We start from the raw sequence: 21,690 nt of genomic DNA, 5'->3' as shown, positions 1-21,690 counted from the left end.
GTGAAACCCTGTCCGCATGGAAGATAATGAAGGGTTCCACTGCCATAAGGGCCTGCAATTCAGATACTCTTCTTGCTGAAGTGATGGCTAGAAGTAAAGCTGTTTTCCATGAGAAGAATTTCAACTCTGCTGTAGCAGCCGGTTCAAAGTGTGTGTGTGTGTGTGGGGGGGGGTAAGTTTTTCCAATACAAAATTAAGGTCCCAGGCTGGAGTGGGAGCTTTCCTGGGGGATCTTAAATTTTTGGTCCCTCTAAGGAACTGTTTTACCAGAGGATGAGAGAAGAGGGGTGGCTCAGTATTATAATGAGCTGAGATGGCAGAGGCATGAATCTTCATTGAAGAGAAGAATAGGCCCTTGTGGAGCAATCTAGTATACGAGGCAAGCTGGGCACAGTTGTGGCCATCCTTTGAGACTGGCTCCAGGAACAGCATCTTTTCCACTTTACTGAATAGGATTTTCTAGTACTAGGCCTCCTTGCCTCAAGAATGACATCCAGCACCTGCTTACTGAGGGTTGCTAGAGGTGAGTTCAGGGGATTAACCAGGCTGCAAGGTTCAGAGTCTGAAGCTGAGGGTGCAGAATTTGACCCACCTGGGGTCTGAGGCAGGTGCCATGGATGTAGCACTGTCAGATGGCACAAAAGAGGACAGCAGTGCTGGTGTGGCCAGTCTGGTGCAATCAGGATTATCTTTGACTTGTCCTGTTTGATCTTTAGTAGAAACTTCAAGAGGAGAGGCAGAGGGGGGAAAGGCATAGACTGAGGGGCTTCCCCAGGAAAAGGACAGGGCATCCACCTTCCAAGCTTAGCTGTGGGGAGTTCTGGTGCAGTATTTGTTCAACTGATAGCTCTGAGGGGAAGCAAACAGGTCCACCTCTGGTGTCCCCCATCTGTTCCCCAAACGTTTGAATATTTTGGGTTCCAGTTTCCATTCGTGTGGGTCCATGAGATTTCTGCTCAAGTCGTCTGCCAGTGAATTTAGTTTGCCTGGCAGGAACTGAGCTTGTAGGTGCACTTGGTTGTTCAAGGCTGTGTTCCACAGAGCCATGGCTAGACTGCAGAGTGGGTAGGAATGCCTCCCCCCCTGCTTGTTTATGTACCACATAACTGTGGTGTTGTCTGTCTTTACCAGTAGTTGGCCTGGAAGAATAAGGCCTTTGAAGGCTGTCAGAGCATTCAGTACAGCTAACATTTCTTTTTGATTGATATGCAGGTGCATCTGCTTTGGGTTCCATTTGCCCTGAATGCACTGCCCTACCATGTGAGCCCCCCATGCATAGTCTGATGCGTCTGTTAGAGTTTGGGCGATGGAGTGAAACAGAGTCCCTTGCTTGTGGTTGCAGGCCTCTGTCCACCAAAGAAACTCTGCCCTTACACACGGAATGATAGGAATTACTGTTTCCAGGTCCTGACAATGTTGACACCATAGACTTTTTAGATACCACTGAAGTTTCCTCACATGCAGTCTTGCATATGGCATTAAAAGAATGCAAGAGGCCATGAACCCCAGAGCTTGCAGTATTTTCCTTGCAGATAGCTGGGTTTTGGTGGCCAGTAGGTTGAAGTAAGTTGTCAAATAAATTTGTTTCTCTGGAGTAAGGAACGCCATTTGGGAAGTTGTGTTCAAGCTTGCTCCCAGGAATACAATCTGTTGGTAGGGTACGAGGTGTGACTTCTTTTCATTGATGGTGTACCCCAGTGAAGTTAGAAGTCCCTTTACAAATGCCAGGTGCTGCAGTAACAAGTCCTGACTTTCTGCCTGAATCAGACAATCATCCAAGTATGGGAAAATCTGAATACTTCTCTGCCTGCAAAAAGCAATGGCTAGAGCTAGGCACTTTGTGAATACCCTGGGCGCAGTAGATACGACAAAGGGAAGGTACAGTTGTGTACACTTACCATAAATATAGATGTTTGAGTGTATTCACTGTTGCAGTCATTACATTTGGGTAATCTGCTGGCAGGTTGCCCTCAGTCGGCCTGAATAACAAAGTCTTGAGTCCTGCATCGGTTGCTGTCTCTTTTTCCATGACGTCAGGTCGTCAGGGGTATAAAACATGCAGCCGACGCCATATTAATAAGTTTTTCTTGCCCCAGATGTCAGGTGCCCCCCGATGGGGAGCAATATATATAAAAAAAAATATATATATATATATATATATATATATATATATATATATATAGATATATAGATATATAGATATATATAGATATATAAATATGCATGTAATTTAGAACATAAAAAATATACCTCCAACTAAAAAGCAAATACACCAAAAAGGCTTTTGAGCATAGTAAAAGAAAGAAGAGGTATAATAAGAGAGAAATAGGGGGCTGGTGGGTGGGTAACTCGGACTGCAACAGTGAATACACTCGAACATCTACATTTATGGTAAGTGTACACAACTGTACTATGTTCTTCGTGTTTCTCTGTTGCAGTCATTACATTTGGGTAGAATCCCAAAGCTATGCTTGGGAGGATAGAAATTAAACAGCATTAGGAGCAGCTATAAGGCCCTGCAACACAGCAGTGGCAAAGCCTGCTCTGGATATAGAGAAGAGAGGTAAATGGTAATGTTTGGTGAACAAATGAACTGAGCTCCAAGTAGCAGCTTCTAGAATGTCTCTGGTAGGAACTCCTCTGAGAAAGGCTGCAGAAGTAGATGCAGCCCTGGTGGAATGGGATCTGATCCCCTTGGGGACAGGTTTACCATGATGCATGTAGCAAAAACGAATACAATGGCTTATCCATTTTGAAATAGTCTGCTTTGAAATAGCCTTTCCCTCTGCCCCTGCAGCAAATGCCACCAGTAATTGCTCAGATTTTCTAAGAGATTTTCTCCTGTTTAAGTAGAATCTTAGTTGTCTGTGTACATACAATGAATGCAGAATCCGCTTCACCTTGTTCTGTGGATTTGGGAAAAAAGTTGGCAGATGAATGGTCTGATTAAGAGCCACACTGAATACCACCTTAGGCATAAAGGATGGATTGGTCCTGAGGGCCACCCTGTCTGGATAAAAGATAATGAAAGGCTCCATTGCCATGAGGGCCTGTAGTTCTGAAATCCTTCTAGCTGAAGTGACTGCCAAAAGAAAGCTGTCTTCCAAGAGATAAATTTTATGTCTGCAGTACCAGCTTGTTCAAAAGGAGGTAGGGTGGGTTTTTCCAGCACAAAGTTGAGGTCCCATGCAGGAGTTGGTGCTCTCCAGGGAGGTCTCAAATTTTTAGCCCCTCTGAAGTACTGCTTTAGCAGGGGATGAGAAAATAGAGGAGGCTCTGTGTTGTAATGAGCCGAAATGGCAGAGGCATGGATTTTTATAGAAGAAAATGAAAGGCCCTTATGAAGCATCTCAGTTAAATATTGCAGAATCTAAGGAATATTGAGCATTGCTGTGTTTATTCCTTGTGCTTGGTTCCAGGCACAGGATCTTTTCCATTTATCAGCAAAAGATTTTCTAGTACTAGGCCTTCTTGCCTCCAAAATGACATCCATCACAGGTTAACTGAGAGATGTGACTGGTGAAATTAGTTGATTAGCCATGCTGCAAGATTCAGAGTTTGGAGCGGAGTGTGCATAATTTGATTGTTCTGCTGAGAGAGTAGATAAGGTGTCTGAGGCAGGTACCACGGAGGAAGGTGTGACATATTGCTTAGGAGCGGGTACCAGTGTTGGCGAGGCCAGTCTGAAGCAATCAGAATCATTTTCGGTTTTTCCTGTCTGACTTTTAGTAAAACCTTGGAGAGCAGAGGCAGAGGGGGAAAGGCATAGACTGATAGGTTTTTCCAGCTGAAGGATAGAGCATCCACTTTCCAAGCTTTTTTGTGATGAATTCTTGTGCAGAATTTGTCCAACTGTTAGTTTTGGGGAGAGGCAAAAAGATCCATGTCTGGGCTCCCCCATTTTCGTGTCAAAATGCTGAAGAATCGTGGATCCAGTTTCCATTCGTGTGGGTCCATAAGATTTCTGCTTAGTTCGTCTGCCAGAGTATTTTGCTTTCCTGGCAGGAATTGAGCTTGTAGATGTATTTGGTAAGTCAAAGCTGTGTTCCACAAGGCCATGGCTAGTTTGCAAAGGGGGTAGGAGTGGGTACCCCCCTGCTTGTTTTTGTACCATATAACTGTGGTGTTGTCCGTCTTTATCAGTAGTTGCCCTGGATGAAGAAAGTCCTTGAAGGCTGTTAGAGCATTCTGTACAGCTAGCACTTCTTTCTGGTTGATATGTAGATACATTTGATTTGGGCTCCATTTGCCCTAAATGCATGTCCCTGCCAGATGGGCTCCCCAAGCATAACCTGATGCGTCTGTAGTCAGGGTTTGGGTGGCATGGGGTGGAATGAACGACAGTCCCTTGATTTGGTGACAGGCCTCTGCCCACCATAGGAACTCCTGTTGCAGGCAAGGAATGATAGGAATCATTGTTTCCAGGCTGTGACAATGTTGACTCCATAAGTTTTTTAGGTACCACTGAAGTTTCCTCATATGCAGTCTTGCATATGGAATTAGTAGAATGCAGGAAGCCATGAACCCCAAGGCCTGCAGAATTTGTCTTTTGTGGCCATTTGTTTGAAGTATGTCATCAACTGAATTTGTTAGTCTGGCATGAGGTAAACCATCTGGGCAGTTGTATTCAAGCTTGCGCCCAGGAATGTAATTATTTGAGAGGGTACCAGTTGTGATTTCTTTTCATTTATGGTGTACCCTAGGCATGTTAGAAGCCTTTTTACAAACGCCACATGCTGTAGAAGAGTGTCCTTGTTTTCTGCCTGAATTAGTCAGTCGTCTAGATAAGGACAAATTTGAATGTTTCTTTGTCTGCAAAATGTAATTACTGGTGCCAGGCACTTTGTGAAGACCCTGGGCGCAGTAGACAAGCCAAAGGGCAGTGCAGAGAACTGGTAATGCAAATAGCCTGCTTTGAAACGGAGGCATCTTCTGCAAGATTCCCTGACTGGGATATGCAGGTAAGCCTCTTTTCAGTATAAAGTTACCAAACAGGCATCCTTGCCCAGCATGGACAGTAACTGTTGATGAGTCAGCATCTTGAATTTTGGAATGTCCAGGAAAGTATTTAGAATGGATATATCCAGAATTGGACGCCATGATTTGTCTTTTCTGGTACCAGGAAAAGTCATGAATAAAAACCTTGTCCTTTTTCCTTTTCTGGTACTGGGTGAATAGCCCCCATATCCATGAGGGATATTACTTGTTTCTGGGCCTCTGCCCACTGATTTGGAGGCAGATCTGGCCATCCGTTTGGAATTGGCAATGTGTGGAAATGAAATCTGTATCCCTGGGATACTATATTTAAAACCCACTTCTCCTGGGTAATCAGACGCCAATTTTGTGCGTGAAGTGCTAGTTTCCCCCCCAAAGGGGCTGCCAAAAGAGAAGTGCTTGGAAATGGCAGAGGAAAGTCATTGAGACTGTTTACCGTAGGGGGGGGTGCTTTGCTACTTCCAGATTTGGAGGTGGAGGCACCGCATTGTTTTGTTCTGTAAGTTCCTTGTGACTGAAACCTGGAGCCTTTGGAGTGTCTGGGTTTGACAAGAGCGGCTCTGTTGGGTACTGGAAAGGACCAATTCTTAGTAGGCCAGTGCCTAATGAACCTGGGTGGCTGCACTTGTAGGAAATATTTTACAGTTTGCATAGATTTAGCTTAGTCTTCCATCTTTTTCAAAACTTCTTCTGCCTTATTACCAAATAGACTATCCTGTTGTAATGGAGCATCCAACAATTTTGCTTTAACATGATCAGGCAGATTTTGCTCCTTGAGCCAAGCATGCCTTCTTATCACAGATCCAGTTACGGCGGCCCTGCAAGAGGCCTCCAAGGAATCAAAACCACATTGCAAAGTATGCTTTCCAACTTGTTCAGCTGAATGCAATACATCCCTGTAACTCTATTTTCCACACAGTCAGAAATCAACATCATTTTCGGTTTCAGTAAGCCCATGACATACTGTTGATATTTAAGCATATGAAATTGACAGTTTAAAGTCCTGATTGCCAAGGTTGCAGAAGTGTAAACCTTCTTACCCCATCTATCCAGCGCCCTGGAGTCTCTATCAGAAAGGGTAGGATTTTTAGCAGTAGAAGCCTTAACACCCTTGGGACCTTGAGAAATTGTTTCAGTGTCAGCAGAAGGATTTTTAAAAAGAAACTTGTGGAAGTCAGGAACCATGTAACATCTGTCTGGCTTACTAGGAGCCGGAGGCAGGGAATCAGGAGCCATGCTGGATTCTGAGAAAACATCATCAACAATGTCTAAAATAGGAGGTACAGCCAAAGGCCTATGCTGAGGAAGAAGGAGGAAATCCCTAAGCCTCTTTTTGGATTCTGAGAAATCCTGACTCTCCCAATAAAAATGTTCCCTTAAGGTGTGCAAAGTTTCTCCAAAAGAAAAATCCTCAGGAGGAGAAGCAGAAGGGATGGATTCTTCTGTATCAGAGTCCTTTCATAAGGTGGAATAGAAAATTCCTGATCAGAAGTGGAATCAGAAGAAATGGAAACCTGATCTGAAGATTCATAATCAGTGCCTTGCCTAGGCCTCTTAGCTGGAGGGGGTTGGGAACCCCCGATCAAGGTAATTAAATCCTCAGCCATTTTGATCATTTGTTTTTTAGGCATAGGGGCCTGAACACGTGGCCCATGTGTCGTTTTTTTAGACATAGAAGTTGGTTTTGGCCTTGTTTTTGATGATGGCATCGGTTTAATATACAAATCTTTAGGCCTGAAAACACCCTCAGAAGCGGGTGCCTGCTCAGCAGCTCCGGACCCATCTAAGGGAGAGACATCCGCGGGTTTAATACTTGAAGTGTCTCGCGGCACACCGGACTCTGAATGGGTCTCGGTAGAGGCCTGCGAATCAAAAGTAGCAGGCATCAGGGGCAAAGGGGGTAAGAATGCGTGCCCCCCTGCTTGTTTATGTACCACATGACTGTGGTACTGTCTGTCTTTATCAGTAGTTGTCCCGGATGAATTAGGTCCTTGAAGGCTGTCGGAGCATTTTGAACAGGTAGCATTGATATGTAGATGCATTTGATTTGTGAACCAGGTGCCTTGAATGCCTTTTCCTGCCATGTGGGCCCCCAGGCATAATCTGATGCATTCGTTGTTAGGTTCTGCCTGGCTGGGGGTAGTGAGAATGGCTGTCCCTTGTTTTGGTGACGAGCCTTTGCCCACCATCGAAACTCCTGTTGCAGGCAGGGAATGAGAGTAGTCATTGTTTCCAGGCTGTGGCAATGTTGTGTCCAGACACTTTTTAGGTACCATTGAAGTTTCCTCATATGCAATCTTGAATATGGAATTAGTAGGATGCAGGATGTCATGAAGCCCAAAGCCTGCAGAATATTTCTTGCAGATAACTGGGCCTTTGTTGCCATTTCCTTGAAATAGGTAGTCAGTTGCCTTTATTTGCCTGGCGTGAGATATGCAGATAAGCCATCTGGGTTGTATTTAAGCTTGCACCCGGGAATATTATCTCTTGAGAGGGTACTAGTTTGATTTCTTTTCATTGACTGTGTACCCTAGGCATGTTAAAAATCTTTTCACAAACGCTAGATGCTGTAGTAGAATGTCCTTGTTCTCTGCTTGAATGAGACAGTCGTCCAAGTAAGGATATATTTGTATTCCTCTGTCTGCAGAAAGCAATTACTGGTGCCAGGCACTTTGTGAAGACCCTGGGCGCAGTAGATAAGCCAAAGGGCAGTGCAGAGAATTGGTAATGCTTTGAACCAGCCTTGAATCTGAGGTATCTTCTGCATGACTGTCTGATTGGGACATGCAGATATGCCTCTTTTAGGTCTAAAGTGACGAGCCAAGCCTTTCTGCCCAGCATGGGCAAAAGCTGCTGCAAGGTCAACATCTTGCATTTTGGTATATCCAGGAAAGTCAAAACAAACTAAAAACAATGAACTAAATCCAAAAAAAAGAAGGAAATAATGCACTCCAACACCAGGAATAGAGTTAGCGCTTTCATTTACTATTTCAGCAAACTTTTTCAGACAGCTGACAACTAAGTTAATTACCATTTAAATAGACAATCAACCTTATGACATCATGAATTAAATATTTAAATATAAGCCAACATTTAAAGAACCCATAGACAATTCATTTTAGAAGTTAGGAATACAAATATACAAACACGTAAAAATACAAATATTAGCTATTTCTTTTAAAAGTATTTTAAAATTGAGGGCTTTGCTGAGATTAATTTTTTCCTTTATTTGTATATAAATATTTTTATATTCACATTTATTTTTGTATTTATATGAATATATATACATATATTTTAGTAGTGTGATGGTTTGAATATTCTAATATTTGTATTTTTACGTATTTGTATATTTGTATTCCTGACTTCTAAAATGAATTGTCTATGGGTTCTTTAAATGTTGGCTTATATTTAAATATTTAATTCATGATATCATAAGGTTGATTGTCTATTTAAATGGTAATTAACTTAATTGTCAGTTGTCTGAAGAAGTTTGCTGAAATAGTAAACGAAAGCGCTAACTCTATTCCTGGTGTTGGAGTGTATTATTTCCTTCTTTTTTTGGATTTATATCAAGGAAAGTGTTTAGAATAGATAGGTCCAGTATTGGTCTCCATGCTTTGTCCTTTCTGGGTACCAAGAACAGTCGAGTAAAATCCTTGTCCCTGCTCTTGCTGTGACACTTGCTGAATAGCCCCCATGTCCATGAGGTATGAGACTTGTTTTTGAGCCTCTGCCCATTGATTTTTTGGCAGGTTTGGCCAACCGTTTGCCCTTGGCCGGGTATGGAAGTGAAACTTGTAGCCTTGTGACACTATGTCTAGAACCCATTTGTCCTGGGTTATAATGTGCCAATTTTGAGAAAAGAGTGCTATTTTCCCCCCTAAGGGTGCTGCCAGTAGATAAGTGCTTGGTGTAGGCAGGGGGAAGTCATTGGGACTGTTTCCTGTATGGTTGTGAATTGTCTTCTCCACTTTTGGAGGTAGAAACACCCCATTGCTTAGACCTGTACGAACCTTGCGGCTGGGATCTGCCCCTTTGAGGTCTGTCTGACACTAGAAAGGACCAATTCTTTGTAGGCCAGTGTCTGCTAAACCTAGGTGGCTGTACTTTTAAAAAATCTTTGACCGTTTGCATAGATTTAGCTTTGTCCTCCATTTTCTTTAACACCTCTTCTGCCTTAACACCAAACAAGGTATCATGCTGTAATGGTGCATCTAATAATTTAGCTTTGACATGATCAGGCAGATTTTGTTCCTTTCACCAAGCATGCCTCCTAATTACAGAACCCGTAACAGCGGCCCTGCAGGAGGCCACCAGGGAATCAAAACCATATTGCAAAGTATGCTTTCCAACTTCTTCAGCTGCATGCAATAAATCCCGCATTTGTTTTCTGCACATTCAGAATTTACCAACATTTTCTGTTTAAGCAGTGTCATGACATATTGCTGATATTTCAGCATATGAAACTGGCAGTTTAAGGCCCTTATAGCCAAGGTAGCAGATGTGTAAATCTTTTTTCCCCATCTATCCAGTGCCCTAGAATCTCTGTCAGAGGGGGTAGGGTTTTTTTGCAGTGGAAGCCTTAACCCCTTTGGGACCCTGAGAAATAGTTTCTGGATCTGCAGCAGGGTTTTTGAAAAGGAATTTATGAGAGTCAGGAACCCTGTAGTATTTGTCAGGCTTAACAGGAGCTGGAGGTAAGGAGTCAGGGGTCAGACTAGACTCTGAAAACACATCATCTACAATGTCTAACACAGGTGGAATAGCTAGAGGCCTGTGTTGAGGTAGTAGAAGGAAGTCCCTGAGCCTCTTCTTAGATTCTGAAAAAATCTTGGCTCTCCCAGTGGAATTGCTCCCTCATGGTATGCAAGGTTCCCCAAAGGAATAGTCCTCAGGAGGAGAAGCTGAAGGAATAGACTCTTCAGCATCAGAATCCTCATGGGGGAAGAGAATATTCCTGATCAGAAGAGGGATCTGAGGAAATGGAAACCTGACCTGAAGATTCATAGTCTGTCTTTTGCTTAGGGTTCTTATCAGGAGGGGGATGGGATCCCCTGATCAAGGTAATTAAGTCTTGGGCCATTTTGAACATCTGTTTTTTGGGCATGGAGGCCTGTCCATGTGGCTGGTGAACTTCTTTGCCTTCAAAGGTGCTTTAGTCTTTGCCTTTGAAGCTGTAGTTGGTTTAATGTAGAATTGTTTAGGTCTGAAAACACCCTCAGAAGCAGATGCCTGCTCAGCGGCTCTGGACCCATCTGAGGGAATAGTCTCAGAGGCTCCAATACCTTGAGTTTCCAGTGGCCTGACTGACTCCACGTGGGAGTCGGTAGCGGCCTGCGACTCTAAAGTAGCGGGCGTCAGGGGCTGCGAAAGCGCCTCACTGAGAACCGGCGACTGGCTTAGGAGAAGCTTCGTCATCGGTTTTGGACCTCGGTTGCCTGTCTATTTCTTTGCGCTTTTTGTGAACTCCGGTAGTCGGATGGTTATCCGACATTGTATAATTAAATCTGCGCCCAAAATAGCTTAGTGCAAAATCGTACCGATTCTTAGTGCGTTGGTTAAATCTAGCACAAAACCAACAACTTGAAATGTCGTGGTCAGGGCCTAGGCAAAGAATACAGTAAGAATGAAAGTCCTTATGAGGTGTTTGCTTCCCACAAACAATACACTTATTAACTTTTTCCGACATCGGTCTGGAGCAAGAAAAAAGTTTCCCCAACGGGGCACTTAGCTTTTAATGAAGACTTTGGATCTGAAACTCGAACATGAAAATCTCAGGAGTCGGTCGACCGGCACTTGCGAACTGCTTCTGCTTCGGGCACCGTGCGGCAAGAAAGACTGAAGAAAATGGCGTCTGCTGCATTTTTTTATACCCCTGACGACCTGACGTCAGGGAAGGGGCAACAGCAACCGACGTAGGACCCAAGACTTTGGAATTCAGGCCAACTGAGGGCAACCTACCAGCAGGATTACCCAAATGTAATGACTGCAACAGTGAAACACGAAGAACATCGAAAATTTCAGGAGTCGGCCGACAGGCACTTGCGAACTGCTTCAAGTACTGCATGGCAAGAAACACTGATGTAATGGCATCGGCTGCATGTTTTATACCCCTGAAGTCATGGAAGAAGAGACCGCATCTGATGCAGAAATCCCAAGACTCTGGTATTCAGGCCAGCTGAGAGCTACCTACAGGCATATAACCCAAACATGATGACTGCATCACGAAGAACATCTGGCAAGTAAAGTGGATGTCAGCAAAAAAGAAATTCAGAGAACCTGAAAGAAAAATCAAAAAAGGTGATGGGGGGAAAACAACAAAAAAAACTGACTGGGAAAAATTCTGCAGCTGTTCAGCACAAAAGCAGTGCAAGCTCCAGCTTTGGTGCAAGACATGACTTCCAGTAACCTAAAGGAACAAATAAGTCAAATGTACTCAGAGCTTACTAAAAGAAACTAAACACTGAAGGAGTATATCAACTCGAGCAAGAAAAGGCTGGAAAAATGGAGGAACCTTTAAAAGATATTCAAATGAGGTGATAAAAATGTAAAAAATCAGCGGTCAAAATGAAGAAAAGGCTGACTTGACAGACTTCTCAAGAAGGGATGTTTCAAAAAGCTTAATGTGAAAAAAATGTGTTGTTATCCCCTTTAAGAAAAACTCAGTTCCCACTAATTACCACATCGATGGGAGCCCACTGAACACTGAAGGCGTTATAAGAGACCTGGGGACACAGGTTGACAGTAACCTCTCCTTCGACCACCACATTGCCAATGTGGTCAGAAAGCCCTTCTATGTGGCACATCTCATTACTAAGGGTTTTGCATCCAGGAAGAAAGAGGTAGTCATCATCTCTCCACTCTTCCCACGTTAGGCCAATCAGAGAATGCCCCATTTGGCATGTACCTCACTAGACACATGCAACAGCTGGAAAAGCCACAAAAGTACCTCACAAAGAGGATCCTAGGCCTTAAACACATGTCCTACATGGACAGACTCAAAAATCTCCAACCTTTCTCTGTCTCATAATGTCTACTAAGAGGCAATCTCTGCTTGATTTACAAAGTCATGTCTGACCCAGCTCTGTTAGAAATTCTACATCTAAAGAAATCCCAATCCCTCCGCACCCTACGCTCCAGAGACCTCAACCTTATTACCATAATCAACGGAACATGTTGGAGGGACAGGTTCATAACCCAGAGACTGCTCATGCTCTGGAATAGACTTCCCATACATGTCAAGCAGAGCACTCACTGGCCCTCTTCAAGAGGGATCTTGATGAGTGGATGGGAAATGGAAAGTTCACCCCAGAGATCACTTCAGTGGCGCTACTTGACAGAGGCACTGGGAACTAACGTTGGGCGAGACAATGCCAGGGCACTTCTATGGGCTAAGCTTGTAAAAGCTCCAGGGCCATTAGCCTAGTACACACCTATGAACCTATGAAAAAAGAGATTTAGAGGACAAAGCATGTAAGGAAAAGTAAACGTTGTGTACTTACCATAACTAGGCATCTGTGTTGTCCATTTTCTTCATTTTTCCTCGATGAATGGGTTACGGATTCATTCCTCTGATCCAACTTGGACACATACTTTAGACTTCAAATCCAACTCTCGAGCTCCTCCCTCTACCCATAAAGTCCTAGTCCAAACTCATAACTCAGATCGACTTTGTTGCCATAAAATCCCCACAAATTGGATAAAGAAAGGGACAGCTGAAAGGATGGGGCTCAAATCTGGAACTGTAAGTTCCAATAAATAGTCCAAAAAGGTTCCTACAGAAGATATTAGGAAGGGGGATAGACAAGGGGTAGTTGTGGAAGAATGAAAATGGACAACACAAACGCCTAGTTATGGCAAGTACATAACGTTTTTAAATCCTTTTCTTTTCTTTCATTCTTCCTCAATGAATGGGACAGAGTCACCAGCTCTGTTAATCTTAGGTGGCCCTCATGGAAGGCTATCCCGAAGAACCACTAAGCCAAAGGCAGCTCTGCTCCAGAATATTAGATCGAATTTGTAAAGTGTAACAAAGATATGAGCACTGGACCAAGCTTGCTAATCATCATTAACAGAAGTTAATAACCAAAAAGCAGATGAAGTGGCCACAGATCTAGTTGAGTGAGCTTTAGAAGGTCTTGGTACAGAAATGCCCTGTTGAGAATAGGTCCAAGAAATGCAACCAGCAATCCATTTAGCCAATGCACCTTTAAAGACTGGATAATCCAGTCGATTTGGTGAGAAGGACAGAAAAGTACAGTTGTGTACACTTACCACAAATGTAGATGTTCTAGTGTATTCACTGTTGCAGTCATCACACTTGGGTTATCTGCCTGCAGGTAGCCCTCAGTCAGCCCGAAAACCAGAGTTTTAGGATTTCTGCAATGGGTGCCGTCGCTTCTTCCATAACGTCAGGGGTATAAAACAGGCAGCCGATGCTATTACATCAGCTTTTCTTGCCCCAAATGTCACGAGCCTCCAAAGAGGAAGCTAGTATATGGTGGAGGACACCACCAGTAAAAATTAAATACCAATGCCATTAGGAATGGCCATAGAGAGAAGAGGTAGAAAAATAGAAAGCCAGGAAGCTGGAGGGAGGGAAGCCAGGACTGCAACAGTGCATACACATGAACGTCTACATTTATGGTAAGTGTACAACTGTACTATGTTCTTTGTATTTCACTGTTGCAGTCATCACACTTGGGTTGATTCCCAAAGCTGAGGAAGGGTGGAGGCAGTCAAGAAGTGTTAGGGCTGGCTAGTAGGCCTTGCAACACTACTGTAGCAAATCCAGCCCTGGATTTGGAAAAGATAGGTAAGTGGTAATTGCTTGGTGAAGGTGTTTACAGAACTCCAGGTTGCAACTTTCAGAATGTCCCTGGTAGGGGACTCCCCTGAGAAATGCTGTAGAGGTGGAAGTAGCCCTAGTGGAATGTGTCTAATCCCCTGTGGGGTAGGTTTTCCATGGTGCTTGCAGCAGAAATTGATGCAGTGTGCTATCCTTATGGAAATAGTTTTCTTTGAAATGGGCTTACCCTCTACCCCTGTAGCAAAGCTGACTAGTAGCTGGTCAGATTTTCTGAAAGCTTTAGTCCTGTTCAAGGCAGAACTTGAGCTGTTTGTGCACATACAAGGAGTGCAGAATCCTTTCCCCTTTATTCTGAGGGTTAGGGAAGAAGGTTGGCAAAATGTATGGATTGGTTTAGAGCCACACTGGACACCACCTTAGGCATAAAGGATGGGTTAGTCCTGAGAGAAACCCTGTCAGCGTGGAAAATAATGAAGGGTTCCACAACAATTAGTGCCTGTAACTCAGACACTCTTCTTGCTGAAGTTATGGCTAAAAGCAAGGCTGTTTTCCAAGAGAGGAATTTTAACTCTGCTGAAGCTGCAGGTTCAAAAGGGGGAAGTGTGAGCTTTTCCAGTACAAAGTTAAGGTCCCAGGCAGGGGTGGGTGCTCTCCTAGGGGGCCTTAAGTTGTTAGCCCCTCTCAGGAACTGTTTGATGAGAGGGTGAGAAAATAGAGGTGGCTCAGTATTATGATGAGCTGAGATGGCAGAGGCATGAATCGTAATGGAGGAGGAGAGGCCTCCGTGGAGTAGCTCTGCTAGGTAATCCAGGATTAGAGGTAAGGAGGGCACTGCTGTGTCCTTCCATTGAGACTGAATCCAAGAATATCTTTTCCACTTTTCAGCATAGGATTTTCTAGTCCTAAGCCTTCTGGCTTCAAGAATGACGCCCAGAACCTGTTTGCTGAGGGTTGCTGGTGGTGTATTTGAGGGATAAGTCAAGGCTGTAAGGTTTACGGATAGCAATTGTGGATGCAAAATCTGTCCCTCCTGCTGAGACAGCAGGGTAGGAGTCTGGTGAAGGTGCCATGGTGGCACTGCTGTCAGACTGCACAAGAGTGAGTACCAGTGCTGGCATGGCCAGTCAGGGGCAATAAGAATTGCCCTTGGTCTGTCCTGTTTTATCCTGAGTAGTACTTTTGAGAGGAAGGGCAGAGGGAAACAGGCATACACCGAGAGGTTTTCCCACTGAAAGAATAGGGCCATCCACTTTCCAGGCCCTGCTGTGAGGGTTCCTTGTGTAGAATTTGCTCAACTGGTGGTTCTCGGGGGAGGTAAAAAAGTCCACCTCCGATGTCCCCAACCTCTGGAACAGAAAGTTGAAGACAATGGGCTCCAATTTCCACTCGTGTGGGTCTAGGAGATTTCTGCTTAAGTCGTCTGCCAGTGAATTTTGTCTGCCTGGCAAAAAAGTGAGCTTGTAGATGCACTTGGTTGCTCAAGGCTGTGTTCCACAGGGCCATGGCTAACCTGCAGAGTGGGTAGGAATGGGTTCCCCCCCTGCTTGTTTATGTACCACATAACTGTGGTGTTGTCTGTTTTTATAAGCAATTGTCCTGGAAGGATTAGGTATTTGAAGGCTGTCAAAGCATTCTGTACAGCTAGCATCTCTTTCTGACTTGATGTGCAGGAGAATCTGGGTTGGGCCCCAGTGGCCCTGAATGCATTTGCCTGCCATGCGAGTCCCCCCATGAATAGTCTGATGCGTCTGTTGTCAAGGTTTGGGCGGCGAGGGGTCGAATGAAAAGCAGTCCCTTGTTGTGGCTGCATGCTTCTGCCCACCAAAGGAACTCTGCCCTTAGACAAGGTATGATTGGAATGACTGTTTCCAGGTCTGGAGAATGCTGGCATCAAAGACTTTTAAGTACCATTGAAGTTTCCTCATATGCAGTCTTGCACATGGAATTAGTAGAATACATGAGGCCATGAACCCTAGGGCTTGCAGTATTCGTCTTGCAGACAGCTGGGTTCTGGTGGCCATTTATTTGAAGTAGTTTGTCAGATAGACCTGTTTTTCTGAAGTGATAAAAGCCATCTGGGAAGTTGTGTCCAAGCTTGCTCCCAGGAACACAATCATTTGACTAGGCACCAGTTGTGATTTCTTTTTGTTTATAATGTAAACCCAAAGAAGTGAGAAGGTGTTTTACAAAAGCCAGGTGCTGAAGCAGCAATTCCTGACTGCCCGCCTGAATCAGGCAGTCGTCCAAGTATGGGAAAATTTGGAAATTTCTCTGCCTGCCGTATGCAATGGCTGGAGCCAAGCACTTTGTGAATACTCTGGGCGTGGTAGATAAGCCAAAGGGAAGTGCAGAGAACTGATAGTGTGTAGAACCTGCCCTGAAGTGTAGATATTTTCTGTATGACTTCCTTATGGGGATGTACAGATAAGCTTCTTTTAAGTCTAGAGTGACTAACGAGGCATCTTTGGCTAGCATAGGGAGAAGCTGTTGCAGGGTAAGCATCTTGAATTTTGGGACCACCAGAAAGTTGTTGAGAGTGGATAGATCCAGGATTGGGTGCCAAGAGCCCTCTTTTCTGGGCACGAGGAAAAGTCTGGTGCAGAAACCCTGCCCCCTTTGTTCTACTGGAACAGGTTGAATAGCTCTGATATTGAGTAGGGAAAGTATTTGCTTTTGAGCCTCTGCGCACTGGTTTGGAGGAAGGTCTGGTAACCCGCTTGGGGTTTGCAGTCTATAGAAGTAGAATCTGTACCCCTGGGATACAATGTTTAGGACCCATCTGTCCTGAGTAACAGACATCCAGTTTTTTGCATGAAGAGCAAGTTTTCCTCCTGGGGGCACAAGTAATTTGGCAGGGCTGGGAAGGATAACTGAAAAGTCATTGTCAACTTTTTCCATAAGGGGGCGGCTTACCACTCCCTGTTTTTAGGTGAGGGCACTCCATTGTTTAGATCTCTGCATACCCTGAGACTGTAGTCTGGGTGGCCTGTCTCCCCTGGGTTTGGTCTGAGAAGGGCTGGAAAGGACCAGTTTTTAGAAGGCCAATGCCTTCTGAATCTAGGTGGTTGCACTTGTAAGAAATCTTTAACAGTTTGCATAGATTTTGCTTTTTCTTCCATCTTTTTAAGAACCTCTTCTGCTTTGGTGCCAAACAAACAGTCCTTATTTAAAGGAGCATCTAGTAATTTGGATTTGACATGATCTGGCAAGGTTTTTTCCTTCAGCCAAGCATGCCTTCTCAGTACAGACCCAGTGACTGCAGATCTGCAAGATGCTTCTAGGGCATTCACAGCCACACTGCAAATTATGCTTAGTAACTTGGTTTGCAGAATGCATTAGCTCTTGTAAATCTTTATTTTCTGCACAATCTGGGAGTAACACCATTTTTTGTTTAATTAGTTCCATAACATGCTGCTGGTACTTCAACATGTGAAACTGGCAATTCAAAGTCCTGATGGCAAGAGTGGCAGAGGTATATACCTTCTTTCCCCATCTGTCTAAAGCTATGGAATCCCTGTCTGCAGAGATAGGATTTTTGGCTGTAGTAGCCTTAATACATTTAGGTCCCTGGGAAATGGTCTCTGGATCCACAGTAGGATTCTTGAAGAGGAATTTGTGGGAATTAGTTACGCTGTAGTACCGGTCAGGTTTCCTAGGGGCCGGGGGCAATGTATCCTGAGTAAGACTAGATTCCATAAAAACATCATTTACAACATCCAGGACAGGGGGTATAGCTAGAGGCCTGTGCTGAGGCAACTTTAAAAATTCTCTGAGTCACTTTTTGGACTGTGGGTAGTCTTGGCATTTCCAGTGGAAATGCTCTCAAAGTATGCAAGGTTTCGCCAAAAGAAAATTCCTTTGGAGAGAAGGCAGAGGGAATGGATTCCTCTGCATCTGAATCCTCATATGCTGATAAGGGCATGTCCTGATAATCAGAAGGGTCAGTGTCATCGGACTCCTGGGTCTGTAGAATCAGAAGGAAACTCAATTCTTTGTCTCTTGGCAGAGGAAGGCTGGCTTCCCCTAATTAGGGTAATACGGTCTTCAGCCATTCTAACCATTTGTTTTTGTGGCATGGGAGTTTGAGCATGCGCTTTGGTCGTTGGTTTTCTAGGCGTAGTGTGTACTCTGGGCCTCAGAAACTCGGTAGTTTTAGCTAAAAACAAAGTTGTTGGTTTAATTCAAACATCGATAGGTCAGAATACACCCTCAGAAGCCAGTGCCTGCACAGCAGCTCCGGACCCATCCAAGGTAGAGACATCCGCAGGTTCCATAGTTGAAAAAACATCTCGCGGCATGCCGGACTCCGAATGGGTCTCAGCACAGGCCAGCAAATCTGTAGAAGTGGGCATCAGGGGCTGCAAAGGCATCTCACAGAGTACCGGCAGACTGGTGACTAGCTTAACGGAAGTGTCGTCGGCAGTTCTGGACTTGTGTTCTCTGTCTTTATCTTTACATTTTTTCAGAAGATTTGTAGTTGGATGGCTTGTCGAAGCCATTTCAGAATATGGAGAATGAGAGCGAAAGAATTTAGCGACAGATAGCCCGACGACAAATGGTTCGGGTGTTAAACAGGGCACAAAACCGACAGCAAGGGACGTTGTGGTCTGGGCCTAAACAGGTGATGCAGTAAGAATGAAAATCTCTGTGAGGTATTTGCTTTCCACAGGCAAGACAATTGTTTAACTTTTTCTGACATTGGTTAGAGAAAGAAAAATGGATCCCCAACGGGGTACTTAGCCTTAGAAGACTTCAGGATTACAAACTCAATAATGAAAATTTCAGACAGTGGCCAACCGGCACTTGCAAACTGCTTCTGCTTCAGGCTCCTCCTCGGCAAGAAAAACTGATATAATGGTGTCGGCTGCCTGTTTTATACCCCTGATGACCTGACGTCATGGAAGAAGCGACTGCATCCGAAGTAGAAATCCTAAGACTCTGGTATTCGGGCCAACTGAGGGCTACCTGCAGGCAGTTAACCCAAGTGTGATGACTGCAACAGTGAAACACGAAGAACATCAGCTGATCCGATTTCCTAATTTGTTCCATTCTGTGTAGACAACGGAATTGCCTGTGCACATTCAGGAGATGTAGCATGTATTCTCCTTTGAAAAATTTGGAAAGACAGGTAAATTAATGGATTGCTTAATGTTAGATTCAGAAATCACTTTAGCTAAAAAGGAAGAGTTTCTTCATAAAGTCACCCTGTCTTTATGGAAAGTAGTGCCCCCCCCCCCCACCCAAATGGGAGGAGTCCATACTCACTGTGGCCAACAGGGCAGTAGAACAAAGGGCTGACCTAGATAAATGTCATCCAACTGGTTCCACCAATGGATGTGGTGTTTGCAAATCGCTGTAAGCATGACTGGAAAAGATAGGGGTGTCTTAAGAATAGACAACTGAACAGTTACAGTCCATTCGAAAACACAAATATAGTATCATACTAAAGGAAAAACTACTATTGCTGCTGCAACAGCATCCAGTGCTCAAAGAATGAATTTGGCTGGAGAAGATGGATGGGAAAGAATCTGAAGAATCTGAGATCAGAGTATGACTACGCAATGAGCTGGTAAGGATACAATTTGTGCCATCGTATTCAGATGTGCACCAATAAACTCCAGGCTCTGTATTGGTGTTAGATTTGATTTGGTGCAGTCGATTGTTATTCCCAGTGAGTGGCAAATCTGGAGCAACTAGTACCTGGATTGTTGAAGGAGATGCATGGAAGGGGCAGTGACGAGCCAGTCATCTAAATATGGAAACACTTGGAATCATTTGAGTCTCAAGTGGGCTGCCACCATTGCCATACATTTAGTGAACACCTTGGGGGAAGTGTCAAGTCCAAAGGGCAGAGTTCTGAACTGTCAATGTCTGGCTCTCAGCCAAAAGTGTAAATATTTTCAGGTGGACCTGTTTATTTTGATGCGATAGTACACATTATTAAGATCTACAGAGCACATCCAATTATCCTTGCGAAGAAATGGCAGGATGGACAGGACTGTGACATTTTGGAACTTAAGACTTTTTCATGTAAAGATTCAATCTGGTCTGCTCCAGAAGTGGTCTCTTGTCTCCTGTTTTTTTGGTAACTAAAGAAACATGAGTAAGGTCCAAATCCCTATTCAGTCTCGTGGGACCTCTTGGATGACTTTTTGTCTAGCAGCTTTTGAATTTCTTGTGCTGCTGCCTTACGCTGACTGGGTAAAACGTAAAGAAGCTACTTTCTTTTTTCAGCTGGGGATTGGAAAAATGGTATGGAGTAGCCTCTGGATATTCTTTATTGCACCCAGGAATCTTTTCTTATAGTAGCCCCGGCATCTGGGTGCAAGGACAATCATCCGACTGCCTCTATTACTGGGTAGTCCGGCTACACTTCAAGAGCAAAGGAAGGGTCTGTACTGAAAGGAACAGTGGAAACCCTTATTTTGCGGGCCTCCTCTGCCTCTAGGACAACGTCTGCCATTAGAAATGCCTCCTTTGCCTCTGGAGGAGTTCTCCCTGCACGAATCTGGAAGGTACATGAAATTTGTGGAACCACATTTTTACTGCCTATCTGACTTCTACACAAGGTTCAAAAATCACAAAATACTGGAACAGATGAAAGAAGGCACACTCAGACCACAAGTAAAGTTAAGCGCTTTTCGTTTATGTTAGATCATAAACTTCTTCAGACAATACATTAAAACACAGCCTTCATTTAAATACAAAGTAAAAAAGGAATCAACCAATCAACATCTGAAAAAGCATTGATTCAATTAGTAACAATTACGAACAACCACCACCCCCTTGTTAAAAATCATTATAGACTTACAAAAGTAATTCATCTTAGGTTTACCTAACAGTATTCACTACTAAACTACACATTTGAATTTAAACTTATTTGAAAGAATAAAGTATATGTAATAAATACAAAAGTGCAAAAACATTTAAAGTGCTTCATCTTCATACTAGGTCTTACTATTACACCTAGATAATTTAACGCTTTAAATTTCTGAGCCTCAAAATACTACTTAACGCACAGCTGTCATTAATACCAGGCTGATGGTAGGCATTAAGCCTGATTTGCCAAGAGAGTTCCAACTCCTCGAGTTTTAGAGAGTCGGGACCCCCTCTTGGGTTGAAATGCACTTGATCAATAACAATGAACTTAAAAGTGCGCCCAGGAAAAGAGTTGACATGTTTCGCTAGGGCATTCTCACACTTAAGTTTCCTAATCGCATAGAGGTGTTCATATATGCGTTCACGGAGCTTCCTCTCAGTTTTGCCCACGTAGAACGCTGGGCATAACTGGCACCTAGCCAAGTAGACAACCATTTTGGAATTACAGTTGTTCCTTAATTTCAAATAGTAAGCCAAGTCATTTACTGAGAATCTATTAGATTCCAGAATATAACCACAATAATTACAGGCTTGGCATTTGTACATACCTGGTGTTCTGACTAGATTAGGTCTACTCCCTTCACAAAAGTTTTTTAGGTTTCTACCCTTTCTGTAAATCACAACTGGGTGATTCCCAACGCTAGTGAAAATGTTCATGTCACCTTTAAATAAATCCCAGTTTTTCCTAAGGATTTTAAAACAAAGGTCACTGTTTACATTGTAGGTAGTGATGAATGAAGTATTAAATCTATCATGTCCTAAATGGTTTTCTGACTGTTGCTCAACCTGGATGTTAGGGGACAAGTTGACAGACGAGGACTCGTCAGTTCCATTATTCAACAAAGGAACATAAACTAATGTGTACTGTTTGTGTGTTACTTCTTGGATTAGTTCATTAATGAGATGTGACGGGTACCCCCTCGACAAAAACATTTCCTTAATGAATAGGCATTCATGGTTGAAAGCAGAATCAAGTGTGGTAATACGTGCTGCTCGAACTAACTGAC

General features: G+C 43.8%; 1 protein-coding gene across 1 annotated transcript in view; it reads right to left on the bottom strand.

The window, feature by feature from the left end:
• Positions 1 to 20,628, bottom strand: part of SEC24C (SEC24 homolog C, COPII coat complex component) — a 2,546,747-nt gene extending 2,526,119 nt beyond the window's left edge. Inside the window, exon 1 of the mRNA XM_044055565.1 lies at positions 20,616 to 20,628. Within this exon, the coding sequence (XP_043911500.1) occupies positions 20,616 to 20,628 (13 nt within the window). The remainder of the gene's footprint in view (positions 1 to 20,615) is intronic.
• Between the last annotated feature and the right edge of the window lie 1,062 nt (positions 20,629 to 21,690).

The sequence above is a fragment of the Protopterus annectens genome, chromosome 14.part0 (assembly GCF_019279795.1).
Source record: "Protopterus annectens isolate FY-2018-M chromosome 14.part0, PAN1.0, whole genome shotgun sequence".
In the NCBI taxonomy this organism is placed as follows: domain Eukaryota; kingdom Metazoa; phylum Chordata; order Ceratodontiformes; family Protopteridae; genus Protopterus; species Protopterus annectens.
The sequence above is the reverse complement of the archived record's forward strand: the minus strand, read 5'-3'. Positions and strand labels throughout refer to the sequence as shown.